This window comes from Mytilus californianus, unplaced genomic scaffold, assembly GCF_021869535.1.
Source record: "Mytilus californianus isolate M0D057914Y unplaced genomic scaffold, xbMytCali1.0.p SCAF_5, whole genome shotgun sequence".
Classification (NCBI taxonomy): Eukaryota; Metazoa; Mollusca; class Bivalvia; order Mytilida; family Mytilidae; genus Mytilus; species Mytilus californianus.
Window position 1 is genome coordinate 3,904,150 of NW_026262701.1, and position 17,743 is coordinate 3,921,892.

General features: G+C 30.2%; 1 protein-coding gene across 8 annotated transcripts in view; it reads left to right on the forward strand.

The window, feature by feature from the left end:
- LOC127702477 (FH1/FH2 domain-containing protein 3-like) overlaps positions 1–17,743 on the forward strand; it is an 88,487-nt gene that overhangs the window by 39,763 nt on the left and 30,981 nt on the right. For 6 of the 8 annotated variants that reach the window (XM_052206687.1, XM_052206685.1, XM_052206689.1 and 3 more), the window contains 6 exons: positions 4,208–4,332; positions 5,033–5,053; positions 6,685–6,743; positions 9,821–9,888; positions 10,544–10,649; positions 17,613–17,707. In XM_052206687.1, the coding sequence (XP_052062647.1) occupies positions 4,208–4,332; positions 5,033–5,053; positions 6,685–6,743; positions 9,821–9,888; positions 10,544–10,649; positions 17,613–17,707 (474 nt within the window). Of the gene's footprint in view, positions 1–1,433; positions 1,805–4,207; positions 4,333–5,032; positions 5,054–6,684; positions 6,744–9,820; positions 9,889–10,543; positions 10,650–17,612; positions 17,708–17,743 lie in introns of those variants that run through there. The other 2 variants (XM_052206691.1, XM_052206692.1) reach the window with 2 other exon arrangements.

Below are 17,743 nucleotides of genomic sequence, written 5' to 3' on the forward strand. Positions count from 1 at the left end.
TTATTTATTGTTTATAAAAATATACTAGTATTTTTAAATTACTTAACGGCATTTTACGTCTCTTATTTATTACCGAAGTAAAGTTAAAGCTGTCAATCGAAAAACATGAATTTTGTCATTACAAATGATAATGTTTAGTATCTCCATACAAAAATCTCTCGAACTATAGTAAGTGGTTTTGTATAGAACTTCCAAATATGCAGCCACCGTAACTAATGGAGTTTTGCTTGTCCTATTCTGGCAAATGATTTTGGTGGTTTCAGCAAATCTTTAATTCGATTTTTCTTAGCACACTTTTCATAGCTGTAAGGGTTTCCCCATTCTCAATATGGAACGTATTATTATAAAAATTAAATTTCTGTCTTATTTGTAAATGATATTTTGAGATTTCCATACATCTTAGTATATTTCTACTTGCTCACAAATGTGTGTGGCTGAGAAAGAAGATGGAAGGGAGGATGTGAGATAAGGGGAGGGGAGGGGAGAGAAAAAAAAACATCTCTGAATAAAATGCATGGTTTTCATTGAATTTTCATACTTTTGGTATTTCATACAAATCTTTTTTGCAATATCATATATTTTGGAGAAACGATCATCTAGTTTAGTATTGTAAGGGAGGTAATTCTAGCGTTCTTATTGATATTTTTTACTTTAAAATTATGTTCGATTTATTGACAAATAGTTATTTGAAAACATCCTAGGATTTTTTCAGATCATTTAATAACACGATTGTTTACCCATCCCAAAATTTTCGTAACGCCTTTTTATGCTCATATTTTTTATTTGCAAGTTTAGCTTTCACAAGGATTTGTATAGTAAAAGTCTAACTATACAAATCCTTGGCTTTCACATTTCACATTTAAAAACAGATTAAGATCTGTTGGAAACTTGTTTATCTGTACTTTTACCATACAGACATTAAGTGGTAAGTGTTGAAAATATTGTAATAGAAACAGATTCTAAAATATCTGAAACAAAATCATATTACCTCAGGTTAAGTCTATTCAGAGTAATCATAGCTTTAAAAATCACAAAATCGTATTGCTGATCCACCCGAATAAATAAAAGCAATAATAGATCATAATAGGTATCTTCTAATTATACCCTTGTTTGATCTACGACCAATTTTGTGAAAGAGAGAAGAAAACAATAGGGTAAAGAACATCATTAGTGGTCTCAGCACTTTTTTTTCTAGTACCCTACGTTGAAAATATAATAGCCTATTTTAAATAAGTTGAATTTCTATAGATGTACTCGGAAAAGTGGGTTAATAACCGTCATTAGCTTAACATGCAATGTGTTAATTAGTTAATAACACACACTGTAACACATTAACATGTTATAAAAAAATCACAGGTAATGTGGTCCAGGTAAATGTCGTCTGCTAAACACCTGTTCTTCCGCACAGGTGAAAAAATGAATCATCAAAACAATCCATGAAAACACACCGACATATGATACAACATTTGATAACTGGTCATTAATTGGAAATATCTCTTGTGAAACAGACCGCATATAAGCTTGTTTTAAAAAAATCTGTTGTTTCAACATTTGGAATTAAAAAAAAATGCGTTTCGGCGCAGGAATACAGTACCAATCGAGTTCAGAGGTCAAACATGAGGAATCAATAAGATCAAACATGGCGACCTTCGAGTGTCGAGTGCAATATTTGGATGATACAGATCCATTTTCAAGTACTAACTTTCCAGAACCGACTCGACCGCCTTCATTCATATTTCACAGGACTGTTCCTTTACAAAATCAGATTGGAGGGGTTCATAAATTGCTAGGAGCTCCTCACAAAGTAAGTGTAAAGCTTTTATGTGAACTTGATTTCAGGTAAAAAATGTTTACATATGATACCGAAGTGCAACACGCATCAATTTATTTCAAACTCGGCAACAACATTCAATGTTTCTGCTAACAGCTGATTTGAAGGTCAAATAAGTGAAATTATTCGGAATTACTAATTAGGAAATTGTCATACCACATCTTATTCTTAATTTAACATTTTGTTGAGCTCTAGAACTTAAGTTGGGGTATATATTGACAAAAAAAACAACAACCATAAGTTGGCTTTATTATAAGGATTACAATGATAATAAAAGTACTAAATAATTATAATGCAAACAACATTTTCTTCACTTGAAATATGAAAACACAGAATAATTCAATACATCAGAAGGGTGATTTTCACCCTCCCACACACATCTCTGGATCCCAGACCGGAGTTTATGAACTAGAATGGGTAATTTGGTGGCCTCCGTTGGTCAAAGTAGCCCCTGACCTTGACCTGGAGATCAATCTGCTGATATCTCTTCGGTTTGTCTGTTCCCTCCAAACAACCTAGTGGTTCTCTCTCAGTACTTTGGCTTCCTCCACCATAATAACAGACTTCCAGTGTCTAGCACTCCCTTTGTGTTGGGATGGGGATTGTCCTTGTAACTACACAATGTATTGTTATAAATATGTTAGTGATACATCTCCATTAATCCTGATAGGGCATGTACATGGATTCCACTATTCTGTCGCAGCTCTCAAGCCGAGGGGTGCTCTGAATAACGAAGGGATTTATGTACATGCATACATAGTGGCAGCCTTTTAAATCAACTTAGTCAAGGAAGCTTGTACAACAATTAAAGATAAAAATGCTCATACAAATTTATATACATGTATGTTGCTGGATTTTCATGTGAATCTTATCAGGGGTGGTAAAGGATCATACAACTTGATTGCAATTTTTATTTCACATGTTTTTATGCTTGAAGCTCGTTAATTACTATTATTTTTAAATTAGTTTTGTGCAAATTGGTAAAAAGGCAATGTGTAAGCTTTAAAAAAAAAAAAATTTCCTGTTGAAATTGTCATTTTATTTCCCTTTTGTCCTAATTTAGGACCCTCTTATAAAAATTGTTTAATGTGTATTTTATACTTCATCATGCTCATAATGGGGATTTTATATTTCTAATATCTTTATTTATATATGTACAATTATGTATATAAGAAGTAATTATATAAACTTTATGCAAAATGAATGCAGTGACAGTTGAATACCTTGAGAGCTAGCACCTTAAAAATCGGTTCCAGTGTGTCAGTCTAACAGGATGTATATTCATATAGCATATACATTTAACTTGCCACTGGATGTTAAAAAAATCATGCATCATAATCATCAACTCTTGATGTCTTTTTATGAACACAAAAAATGTAAATGCATTTATGTATTATATTGTTTTTTAAATTTTTGCCAATTTTGGCCATTTTATGTGTGTCCATGTCAAGAGGCCAACTGTTCTCATCTTCACTATGTATCTTGTATACAGACTGTACCAGTAAACAGCAGTTCCGTAGCTAAGATGAAAAAACTTAAAATCATTATCTTGCCACAGTATGTACAATGTGCAAAGTACATGTAGATGTCTTTACTGAACAATTTATTGAAGATTTATTTGAAAGTTTTAAGAACAGTTCAAGTAATCAATGGTGCAGACACAGTTTTTTTTTACATTTAATGCAGTGAAGACTTGGATTGTATGCACATAATCAGGATATTTAATGAAGGAAGGGTGGGCGAATATTTTCATTGACATTTTTCATGTTTATTGATTAGTTAATTTATTCTTTTATTTGTCTAAATAAGATATGAAACAGCAATCTTTCATGGGTGTTGGGTATTTAGTTTTAATATATATACATTTTGTGAAATGTCAATCAACAATTAGCAACGATAAAAAATAAAGTTTTTTTCCAATGAGTCTTTTGCATTTGGTCTTACAGCAAAGTTTAGAGAGAACCTGCCAGTCTAGACAAATTTCAAGGAAAAACAAATTGTACACCTTTAATAACATTTATATTTTCCTTGGTTTTGTTCCATTGCAACAATGAAGGAACATGCCATTACACATGTTACATGTAACTGTATATGCACGTGATGCATGTGACAATTATTCAAATTTTTTTTCATACATAAATTACATACATCATGTATTCATGTACATTGACAAATGGAAGGTCCTTTGTATTAATATTCCTAAAATTAAAATTGGTTTATATATATATAGAAAAGTCTTTTGATGATTCTTGAAAATTGTTACTTTTAATGAATAGGATGGCATTAAAGTTTCTGGTAAACTGTACCACTTGGTGGTGTACATAATACTTTATTTTGTTTTTTTCTTGAAACTATATGAGCTTGTTTTTTTTGCAGCTTGAAGACTGTGCATTACAAATTTACCGCTATCACAATGGAACTCAGGGAGATTACGGAACTTATTTAGATCTTGAAACTAATTTAGATGAACAAGGAGAAGAGTTAGAAGGATTTCAAGACCAGTAAGTTTTTAAATTTCATCAATTTGCCCAAAATGTCTGTCATTGATGTCATGAGATTAACAATAAGTGTTTGTCGTCGTCATGCAATGTTAGAAATTTTAGATTAATTAAGAAATAAATTTAAAGCTGACATTATTTTGTTGTATAAATGTACATATCTAGTTTGTATACTATAATGTTAGTACTTGTCTTTGTCTAGTATACATTTTGTGCTTAACTTTCATTCAAAATTGCTGAAAGAAACTAAAGAAATAACTTACAATGCTGTAACATGGCATTTACGTGTGTTTCAATACAGTGATATGTTTTATTCATATTCCACTGTTATTTATTTGTGGCAAAATACAACGTTATTCACAGTAGAGTTTGCTGCATGTTTAAGCAAGACACTGACACATTGTTTCAGGGTTTATGGTTGTGTTGTTTTTTCCCTAGATAAAAATACATGTTCATGTTTATGTAGGTTAACCTTTAAAGTTGAATATTCATTTTTGAACTCCTTTTTAACTGTCCATCTCTCTCTAGAACAATTGGTTTTAAGGATATCAGAATTATTTCAATTTGTGTTCCTTTTTTACAAAAACATAAATTTGTGTAATTCTGGTACATGTAGTAAGCTCAGTTAAGATATAGATTATTTCCCCTGAAGTTATTCTCAGTACCAGTCTACAATGTATACTGTAATATAATTTTATTGTAGCAAAAAACAAAGTGAAGAAAGGTATGTTATGTTTTTGTTGCCTTGGAGATTTTTTGTTTCTCCTTAAAAAGGCAGCAACTTAAAATTTGTTACAATTTTGAATGGTGTGAAATTTTTCTGAGGTTTGAATCAGTTGAAGGATTTACAAATGGTGTTTGTAGCAATCAAAAGAATGGGAACCGAGTGAAGTTTGCACAATGATTAGTACATATAAATTATAGAAATTTTTAATAACTTTTTTTAATTTAGGTATAGATTTCATTTAGTTTCATACAGAGTGTGATTTAATGCTTCAATCAACTAACAAACATTTTGACAATTTCTAACCTGATTAAAACTAGTCTATAGTAAAACCAAGACACCCATTTTGTCCTAAACTCATTTTGCATTTAAGGTGCTGAATGTCTTGCAGGATATAACATGTATAACATAACAAGCTTTTCCAAGATAATGCAGTTGAAATTGGAATTCTATTATCATGGTCATAAATGAAGGGAATGAGATAGAAAAACTTTCATGCAGATAAAAGTAGCTTAACCCATCCACATTTTGTTCCTGTACATATATTCTAGCCAATATTTTATTTACATCAATTGTAAATTTATGTGTGTTAACTGTCCAACGAGTTGGTAGTATTGGTAGTGATGTTTTAGTTTCTTGCAGTCACTGGTGTCCAATTAATACTTTAGTTCATTTAGGTTATTTTTTATTGTTAAGATTAGTTGCTGTTTGTTCCACATTCAAGCTGTATGACATGTATGATATACATGTGTGTTTTTATCCAAAAATATTGATAGTTAATATGAAATGTCCCACACTGACAGATTTATGATATTTGCATCAAAAAGCAGTAAGCTATCTTTAGCTCTTAAAAGTTATCAGAAGACAAATGTTAGGCGACATCATAGCTTTTAGTAATATTATTAATCAGATAAGAGATGAAATTGTACATCGACCACTATAAGCCTCTGGTTTGTTTTTGAGTGAATCCAAACTTTGATCAGAAATGCATGTTTTGTTGAAGAATGTTAAAAGGCTGGTACAAATCTTAAGCAGCATGTGGTTTTATCAACAAATTCATGTAAAGTTTATCTCATGTTATCAGACATGTTACTAAATACAACCTGTATTTCCTGTATCCTTCCGTTTTATATTCTAGCCAATATTGCAATTACCGTTTAATGTATACAATATTGGTTAGAAGTTAATTTAGATTTACATCTATAGCTCATTGTCTTTATTTTAATAAAAACTCAATTTATACATTTGTACATGTACAATTTGAAAAAAAAAATCTTACATATATTATCTTTTTGAAACTTGTTTGAAAATATGACATGATAAGATTAAAAAGATAATTTCATTCAAAATTTTGTCTGCAGTATTAGAATTTAATCAGCAAATGATTTTTCTTCAGACTTTCTGTGTAAGCCTTAGTTTGATATTTTTTTTAGTCACACTGTAATCATGGTAATTGAATATCAGGAATCTTATGTATTATAAATGACCTATTTGACTTATATTTGATACATGTACTGTCAAACTTGAAATTTTATAAGTCAGGCCCTCATCACAACTTCATAAGCACTTGGCTATGCCGTAGCAATATTCTAGCACATGTACCTAAATCTATGTTTAATTTCTATTTTTAGAAGGAAGAATGCTTTGATTTTAAGAACACAGCTGACAGTAAGAGTACATGCAGTTATAGGTAAATAATCATATCCATTAGTATATACTGAGGACTTGATGACCTTGTAAAAGAAATTTGATTGATTATACACATACTTTTTCTTTAACTCCATTTTCCCTGTGAAGACAATCTGCTACATGTACATATAGTATATTATAAAATGTTTCCAAAATGATTCAGAATGACTCATATATAAAACTAATTTCAGTTTGTAATAATGATCAACATGTTCAATGTGCAAATATTGATATAAACAAAATGCTGAAATCAGCGTAATATTTTTTAAGTTAACTTTTATTGATATACACGTATATAAAAAGAGGAATATGATAGTTTTTGCTAGAGGGTCTATTTGATATTTAAACATACATCTGATGACAAAATATTACATGTAGTGTAAAAAAAATCCTACTGGTTTAAAGTGAAGTCCTATTCAAAGTCAAGCATCCCAAACTTTTTTGACTTACTAGTGCGGGATGTAAAATAGATAAACTGACTTTAGGGGGACCGGATCTCATGAACAAAACTACTACTTTTTTTTAAGAATGCCATTTAATATTGAAAACTGTGTAGATAGTATATACATGATTTTTCATAACATCATCCTTGGTGAATATTGCTGTATTTCTACTTATAATATTGTCAACTTGTTATTTAATGATGTATCTGATATCTATGAAGTAATTTATTGAATTCTTTCTCCATTAAATCCTCATTCCAATGTTTGTCAACAAGTAAACAAATGATATAATCCTTTTTAATGTTATCTAACTGTGTTTTTAAAGCTTATTTGATTATGACATAACCCCCTGTGGTATTCCGCTTTCATTGTCACTGATCATAAAAGGTATCTGAGTGTATAACTGTCTTATGGTGGTCTTTAAACCCTAATCTAAGTATAAATATTAACCCAATCATACCTTATTTAGATAATTGGAATTTCTTATTGTGTCTACTAGTTAAATAGTTACTGCATTTAAGGTGTAATAAATATTTGAAAGTCAATAAAAAATGATAAATCATGTATACTAGATTTCTTTGTCAACAAAGGTGTAGTATTAAATATATTGAATAGATATATATTTAATTTCTTTATATACATACTTTTTGTTGATTTTTCGTGTTGTTGTATTTTATGGAGTGGATGACTCATAATAGTCTTGACAGTACTGTATTAGTATCAAAAGGAATAGAAATTTTATGTTGTCAGCTTTTGAAAACTAGACGACTGCATATGAAATTTACATTTAAATAAAGATCTGTAACATGATTTGAATACATGTATGAATGTATATTTATTTATTTATCTAATTTATTCAAAAATTTACAATTTTAAAAGATATCCCAATGGCAACATTAAAATTAAATACCTGATTTGGTCATTATTCACAATTCTGCAAGTGAAACTAATTTTGTCCCCCACCTCTCTCTCCCCCCCCCCCCCCAAAAAATAATAAAAAAATTCTGGTATACAGGACAAGATCATGTAGTATGATTCTGTATTAGATTATTCTCTTTAAGAAATACTACTAAGTGTACTAATTAGATTTGAACAATTGCAACAGAACTTTGAATTTCATGGTTACTTTAGTAAAGAGCTGTTTTACAAGTCAACCATAACTTTTAATTGTTAAACAGACCAGACTGTTTTACAACATAATTTGTCAAATCCCATGTCAGAATTATAACATATATTACATCATATTTATCAAAACATCTAACAACTTTTTCCTTGATCCATACTTTTATGAGAATTTGAATAATTTTATCTGTAAATTTACCTTTATTGATTTTTGAGCTACATGTGCTTTCTTGCACTTTACAAGTGTACAGTACAGAAATTGATGTTGAAATGCACATTTAATAAGATTATATATTATAATATGACTGTTGTTGTACCCTTTGTATATATCTGAGAACCAAAAAGAAAAAAAAAAATGAAATGGGGAGAGACTTTGTTTTGTTCAAGTTATTCTCTCAGGTCATAATCATTTTATGGAATGTGTCAGCTTTTTATTTTGAAAACATTTCTAAGTTTAGAAAAGGAAAATATTTTGCTTTATCATGACATTTTCTGTAAAAAGTCAATATCATTTCAACAAAATTGTTTGCTAACAACATTTTTGGACTACAATAGAAGTGTCAAGTAAGAGTGAAACATTATGGGTTTGGTTCAATACAGCAGATAATTGGCCTAACAGTGTACCTAATTATCCAATACCTAGGTCCTTGGTCCTTAAATCAAATATATATATGTAGATAAGTATTACAATTTATTTACTAACATCTTTAGACTACAGTGATTATTGCAGTAAAGTGTTGACACATACCACACTTGAGGGCAATCTTAACGACATTTCAACCTTAATCAAGCTGAAGTTTACATTTCCTTTTATTGTTCATTTTGGTTTTGAAGTTTTAAATCTATAGCTAGTATTGATAATTTTACCCAGGTCACTGATAATTGTTGTTAAATTGTCTCCTTAAGAATGTTAAATATTTTATGATAAGTAAATACCCTTGTCCAATGCTATACTAGTTGTAAGATGAATATTCTTATAAAAATGGTCAGTAGGAAATAAAATGATTGTCACATCTATTCAACTGTGTAATAGGTGTATTGATGTCATTGACTCAAAACAATAAGATAAGGATGTTCAGAAAGATGTTCTATCTGAAGACAAAGACCAAGTCAAGCTAGGGGGTAAAGAGTCCTGTGAAGATAATCTGTCATTTGATTATCTGTATTGACCTTTAACCTGTTCTTGAGACTGTCTAGGTATATTCAGTGAAATTACTGGACAACAGTAAACATGTTTACTTCTGCTGTCTAAAGTAAGATGAAAATAAGATGCTACTCTGGTTTAAATTGACTACGGTTGTCAGTTATTCTGCTTAAGGTCTGTCAGGTTCTATCCCACCACTCCAGCTTTACAGTTTAAGTTCATTCACAAATAAAAACTGACTGCCATAATATAGATGGAAAGACATCTAGTGTATATGATCTTATCCTGCTCCATTCACTTTATATGAATTTTAAAGTTTAAAAATTTTTTTTGAAACAGTTTATTTTTCAATTTTTCTCTTTATTTCAGAAAAACTTCTGAATTCACATGGAAGAGAACTTAGAAGAGCTTTATTTTCACTCAAGCAGATATTTCAGGTATAATTAACATATATCTTATGAAGACATTATTACATGCATTCCAGTGGTTGACACGAAGTCCCAGACTTTAGACTAGTGTTTAGCATTTATTATATGACATGAAACAAAATAGTAATCTACCTTAAGGACTTGAAGACCACCTGAGGTGAATGGATGAATTCAGAGCAAGGAGACTCAAAGTCTTCAGGTTGATATGTACAGATGCTGTGATCATGCCTCTTCAAACAATGGCTGTTCTTGTGATATTGAATGGGGACTCGACTTCTGCATGTAGGACACTTCAAGCAAACCACAGACATGTTTGAAAAATCTTTTTATAGTTATAACTCCTCAGAATGAGGTTTTTAGTTAAACCACATCAAATTGAAAAAAAAGTATATGATTCAGTTTGAAATATTCATTCACAAGTACATGTTTGTAACAGTTTTAGAAATTCCTTCTCTAAGTCATTCATAAATGCACTTCCTTTTCAAAATAACTCTGTTGGTCAAAAACCTTGATGAATTTATCCTACACATTTAATGCATGTCTAAACAATGCACAGATTAAATTGCTGAAATTTAGTTTTCCTTAAAACATGGTACTGATCATACCGTATAATAGAAATGACAATTTGACTAACTTTAGAAATTCTTCATTATATCTTGTTCAGGATGATAAAGATTTGGTTCATGAGTTTGTTAACAATGATGGATTGGATTGTCTTATCAAAGTTGGATCTGAGGCTGACCAGAATTATCAGAACTATATACTTCGTGGTAAGTTTTATATGTTATGATTTGCCCATGGATATATATTGCCTGCTTATTAGGCCCAATTGGCAAAGCCTAGAAACATTGAAGGCAACAAGGAAAATCAGTTGACTGTTTTTAAGAGGTAGAATTTTATTTTGCTTCCTTGAGTGTTAATTAAAAGTCAGGAACAGTGTCAGCTTTCCTTTAACAGGTTCTTAAATCAAGCTTGATAATGTTATCATTATAAATGCAAGTATTTGTGATATTTTTGTTACCTTTAGTTTAGCAGATTCCAAAATCTTTCTAATTTAAATCACATTCATACATGTATTGGTAACAGCTGAAATGGCATTTATTTTCATTACTTAAACAGATTACAAAATTTCTAATTTGTCTGGATTCATATTATTTATATATGTGTAATCCATATATTTTCATTTGGTTAGACTGAAACAAAATAAATATAACTAAAACTGCATATTTTTTAAAAATGCAAACCTACACAAAAGCATTCTTTTCTTTATACATCTGTGTTGTATATAATTACTTTTGTTTTGCATTTTTTTTGTGAATGGTGTATTCTTTCCATTGTTTGTGTATAATGGACATATTTTGTGGTAATGGAATATCAATTTATGTACTTTATTGGATACCTTTAGGGTACAATTTTACATCAATTAATTATTTGTTGAGAACATCCTGGTTAATTTAAATATGATAGGGACTATTTCTGCATTTGAAAATGATATTGCAAAACGATGGGAGGTGGGGGTCGTCTTGAACTCTTATAAATTAAATTTAGTTAAGTTTTGCACTCTACCCATTTTAAATAAACAAGTTCCTGCATTTGAAAATGATTTTGCAAAAGTAACAGGTGGGATCTTCATGACATCTTATAAATTAAATTTAGTTAAGTTGTACTCTGCCCATTTTAAATAAACAAAAATGTTGATAAATTAGAAATCACAAATAAATAGTCATATATTTATCCCGATAGTATCAGTTTTTATTTCCTGCAAATTGATCAAGAATGTCAATAGTATCTAACTGTTACCTGACTACACAGGTATTGATTCATATTATAAATATTTCATCTTAAGTAGGAATTTTTAAAAATGTTTACTTAGTAACTAATATTTCATTTTCATGCATATAATTCATATACTTCAAAGAATTAAGAAGTTTAATATATGATGAGATATTTATTGGACTGTTTTTGTTAAGGGTGTAAAGCTTGCTGATTCTGAGACAAATGTTTTCAAATGCATTGTCAATATATTATACACATAGAAATTTATAAAGAAGTACATCTGTGAAGATGATTTTCAAGGATTATGAGTATCAGTCTGAGTATTTCTGAAGCCTCTGTTGAATAAGGGATCATTTAAAGAAAACAAGAATACAATAATCACAATTCTTGTAATCTACACACTTAATAAAACAGTCTTTGTTTGTTTGTAAAAAAGTAGTAAAAAGACAATTCATTTCTATATAGATCGTTTTATAGCCAGAAAGTAAAAGTAGTCACTGAAAATAAAACCAAGAATAAGGACCAACACTGTAATATTTAATGTCCCATTAATAATTATTGGTAAATCAAATCTATGAGAAGACATTGACCCCCTGAATAATAAAGAGAAACCGTAATATTGATTTAGTGATGTTTTCCTACTAAGTGTTTATACATATTTAATTTCGTACTTATATACAGCTTTATATTGTAAAAATATGGACGGATATAAAACTTATAACAATACCTATATGGACAAAACTTTATGGTAATGTTCAAACAATAAATCGTATAACAGAGAAATTTATGGCGAGTGTTTATTTTTACACCTGATCATCAGTGGTATTTGGATTATGTGTTGAAGTGTGCTTTACATAGCACCTGATAAATAGTTTAAGCCTGTTATGTCAACACTTTCTTTGGTGTCATAAATATTTTTTTCTAAATCATGAAGTTAAAAATAACAAAGTCAATTTAAACCTATAAAATGTATAATTAAATTGTTGTTATATACTTAAAATGCTGTAAAAATTCAGTTATACCATGGTTTTTTGTTGGGGTTTATTTTGCTTAAGATAAATTGAAGTGTAGGTTCACTTTTTACAATTTTGCGGGTGAAGTTCTTGAACCGTTTCTAAATTTGGATATTATGTAAGAATCTTTAAATTCAGACCAACAAGTTACCTTAAACGTCAGAATTTTATTACCTAATCAATCATAATGAAATGCATGTATATGTAACTATCACCACTTGCATAAGGTAGATTTCGATCCAATGCAGCTCTTTTGTTATGCCAAGTTTCCTAATATATGTTCCTGATATTCATGGACTAATTATTAGAAGGACTTAACTGTTCTCATTTTATGATCGTCATTTGATTGTTTTTTTCTCCTTCTTAGCTGATCCAACATATGAGGTAGCTGTTCCCCACCCACCCCCAAAAAAAAAAAAATGATATACATGCTTATAAAAAATTACTTGAAATAGTCTTGGAATTTGAATCAAAACTGCTTAAAGACAAACCATATTTTGTCTTCAACACAAACCACTATTATATCATATGTTCTAGTGAAAATCTTCAGAAAAATCAAAATTACTTTTGAACTATGTAAAGCCCATCTTGTTCAGGGACCATAACTCATACAATTAGTTTTCCCCTTCAAAATGTAAAGAATCTGCATTAATTTATCCTGTATTATGGCAATTTGTGGAAGATTCACAATAAAAGCTTGCATTTAATTTTGAAATTAAACAGCATCATTATGAAAAAGTGCAACAGCATTCATTCTTTTCCAAAATATACTCGAATACAATGGCACCAGGGCCCTTGGTCATAAAACTTAAATCAGTACTCAGATTACTAAATTTGTACTCCAAACATTAAATCGAGTATTTTGATTAGTTGGTTTCTGAGGTAGTACAGTAATTATGATTGAAATTCTTATTACTGCAAGGCCTGGTCATTTCTCATGATTTTTGTTTTGTTTATTTGAAGATGTTGGCTGATGATCATTTTTAAGATTTGAATGCAGACTTTTGTTTAAAGGATTTTAAGTATAAAAATAAATACAAATGTATATCTAAATATTGTGTCTTAAGGTTGGTAACTTCAAAAGACAGATATGACTGATCTCATTGTCTGTTATCCTCTTGGAGACTGAAAGGTTGCCATACTTTTAATGAGGGAATGATGGTTTGAGTCACTGTTTATAAAATTTTAATTGACCTCCTAAGGATTTGTTTGTTTTAAGATTAGTAACATAATTCATTTCCTCATCCACTTCAATTTTGTAGTGGGCTTAAAAGGATCATTGTTGACAATCCATTGACCTCTTTAGAAACTATGTATAACACATACAACTTAAGAAAGACCTGTCATCTTTTGCTTACTATGTTTTTTTTCCTATAAATAATTCATACAAATTCCTGTTTGTAGAATTAGAACTCTTATAACACTCTTCCTAATCAGTTTTATTTTAATTGGCTAGTTCTTTGTTAAAAATGTCTGATACAACTTTATTTTATTTTACAAAGATGAATATAGCTAATTGATAGTTGAGAAGTTAAAAACCTAGTCCTAGACATTTAAGTCTCACTGGTCATTCCATGTGAAGAACTTTATGTCCGTAATATACAGTAAGGAATAGTCTAAGAATCAACACACTTAATAACACCATTTTATAAATATATAATAGCAAATAAAATAAAACCAAAATGCTTAGTCATGCTAACCACAATTAGCTCTGGGTAAAGAATATATGCACAATAAAAACAAATATTCTTGTGGTTAAGTGATGATCGTCTTGTCTTTAGGTGAGATCTTGAGTTTCTTGACGTCACCTAGTCAGAACGTTAAGTGTAAGTTGTAATGGTAGGCTGGTCACTACATTATGGCCTTTTATTACACTTCAATTAAATATAATGTACCTTAATAGAGTACTAAGTGGGAGGTTAAATAGAACTTAATGTAGTATGAATGGGAGGGGGTGGGAATGAGAACATTGTTATTGTTGTAAGACTGTTTTACTGGTATGGGTAAACGACAACCAACAACTCAAGTTAAGGAGTAGTACCACCATTGATTTTCCCCTATTAGTCTTTGTTAAATTGGCACTTTTCAAAAAATTGTGCAGAATTTATCTTTGTTTCAAATAAAAATAAACCATCACCGGAAGTAAACCAATCACATTTTCACCCCTTTTTTCCCTGTTAACAAGCATTAGTAACCATGTCACCTGAAGTTTCCAAAATATTTTATAGAAACAGCAAATAAAAAAAGAATGGTGCTTTTAAACATCCAAGATAAATGTTAATGACTCGGAATTTTTTTTTCTGCAATGAAATGCAGGGTTAAGCACAACTTGTGGGTAGAGTAAGTTAACGGCTCTTGAAGTGCAATAACAGATGTAAACAACTGCAGTTTTGTCCTGTCAAATGTAATTCAATCACTATTTCAATTTGTTTAATCAGAAGTCAAAATAATACATGATAAAGGTATCTTGACACTATTTCAGAGGAAAAATTCTTATATAAGGATTTATTCTAGGTGTTTGTTGTTTGTCTATTTGATAAATAACATTTTAATGCAAATGTGTTAAACAGTGTCCCTTTGTTGTCATTTTATTTTAATTTTCCTTCGTGTGCAATGATGTACATTATGTAATAAATGGCTATATATGTGCATTACATAAAGTACTTCACTGCACATTTAAAAAAAGAATATAATGTAATGAAATAATGTTTCAACTGTTACAAGTGTATTTATCAGAAAGACAGCAGGTTAATTAGCATAATAGAATTTAGAATGGAAACGAGGAATGTGTCAAAGAGACAACAACCCGACCATAGAGCAGACAACAGCCGAAGGCCACCAATGGGTCTTCAATGCAGCAAGAAAATCCCACACCAGGAGGTGGGCTTCAGCTGGCCCCTAAATGATAACTCCGAAACATATAAATGAACTAAAATTATAAAACACACAATACTAACAAAGGCTAGAGGTTCCTGACTTGGGACAGGCGCATAAAGGTGACAGGGTTAAACATGTTTTTTGAGATCTCAACCATCCCCTATACCTCTAGCCAATATTGAATAAACAAACACACAGCAATACGCACAATAAAACTCAGTTTTAAAGAAGTTCGAGTCTGATGTTTTAATAGGTACCAGAAGAAACTGAGCAAAATGACAATAATCAACATAAAATAACAAAGGACTACTAGCAGTTACTGACATGCCAGCTCCAGATTATACTGATAAAAAATAACATGTCTCCTTCATATGAAAATCAAGCACAATTCCTCTCGTTAGGGGTTAAGTGTCATGCCATCATAACGTAAGCCAATTACTGGCATTGGAAGCTTAAAGGGGTAGTAGTTAAGTTTCCACTGTTTTGTAAACTGGCAAGCCATGGTGATTTTAATGGTGGCATATAAGTAAATTTTACTATAGCTGATAGTGGTATTCCTATTGTCAATGCATTGAGTCATATAGTCTCGTACATGTTGTCTATAGTCCATTTGTGATTGCAAGACCCTGCAAAAAATTGTCAACTACAGGTGTATAGTCAAATTCCAACCCAACTCTCAATCTCTGCTTTGTGATAAACATCTTATTCAGTGCTTTATTTTTACCAATATCTTCTTGGATAGCTGTTACATTAGTAAGCTATTAAAGTTACTGTATATTAGTTTGCACTGAAGTAATCTCATCCTCTTAGCGTGGGACATATTACGTAATAGATATATCTGTTCTGAGTTGTTATCCCTGAAGAAGCTATTTCCCATATGTCTTTATGCTTAAGTTAGATGAGCTTTTGATAATGTTGGTTGCTGAATTTTTTCTGTGTTGTTTGGGTGCTGTCTCACTGATATTTTCCTCATATCACCTTATATTCATATGAAATGGTCAAAAGAAATAGATTAGTCCTTTTCATATAAATCCCCTGACCTGAATGATTTTACTATACAAAATTAAGAAGTATTAACCTACATCTATGAAAATTATTCTAAAAAGAAAAACAATAATATTGTGAAAATAATATTAATGTACACCTGGTTTCTTGTGGTATAATATCAACTCAGAGATTAGTCAATCTTCTTGTAATTATAATTCAATTATAGATACCTTTACATGGAATAAAACTTTGCTACCAATTTAATTTTCTTATTGGTAATCGTGACTAACAGAATTATAAAGCCATTTAAATATTATCAATAATCAGGTAATATGCATTTTAAGCTTTCATTACTGCATTTAGGCTTCAGTAATCAAAGGTGTGTTTAAAAAGTAAATAAGACTTCTTTTGTCTGCTTTATTTTCAATTTTGTGAAGATACTAAATCTTAAAGTAAATTTTAAATACATGCAATCATTGACCCCTCACTGTCCTTGGGAAAAGAAATATATCTAGTTGAGGAAAATAGTATTGTCAAACTCCAGACAGATGTTTACATTTCTCAACAATAAACCCAATAAGTACAGCCTTTACTATATATAAACTCCACAAATTAAAAGACATTTAACTCATGTTGTGAATCAGAAGAAAGCAGAATAGCATACACATTTTTTAAACCCTGATTTTGTAGTTTCCACCAATTGACCCTAGTATAGTCATGATGATGTTTTGGAATAAACTTCTAATTTTTCCTCTTGTAGTGTTTAAAATCAGTAGAGTTTTTTTTATTATCTGTAAAGTTAAAAAAATATAAAACTTTTGTTATAAAAAATGCATGTGTAAAACTATTTACCCTTAAATCATGGCATTTTGAGTCATCTAATTCTTTAAAGTGAATGTTTTTTGTTGAAACATATTCTAATGACCCATACTGTTGATGTATTCACTGATACATGAAGCTCTAAACTCCTACAAACTTTTCTGTTTAATTCCAAAAGCAATAACTGCAAATTATTCAATGGAATATTTGGTTCACTTTGAATAAATTCATACCCATACTTCTATTATCGTTATTTTTCAGCCTTGGGTCAAGTAATGCTGTATGTAGATGGTATGAATGGAGTTATCAACCATAATGAGACCATCCAATGGCTGTATTCACTATTATCCTCAAAGGTAGGTATCCTAATCAGAATGAGACCGTCCAATGGC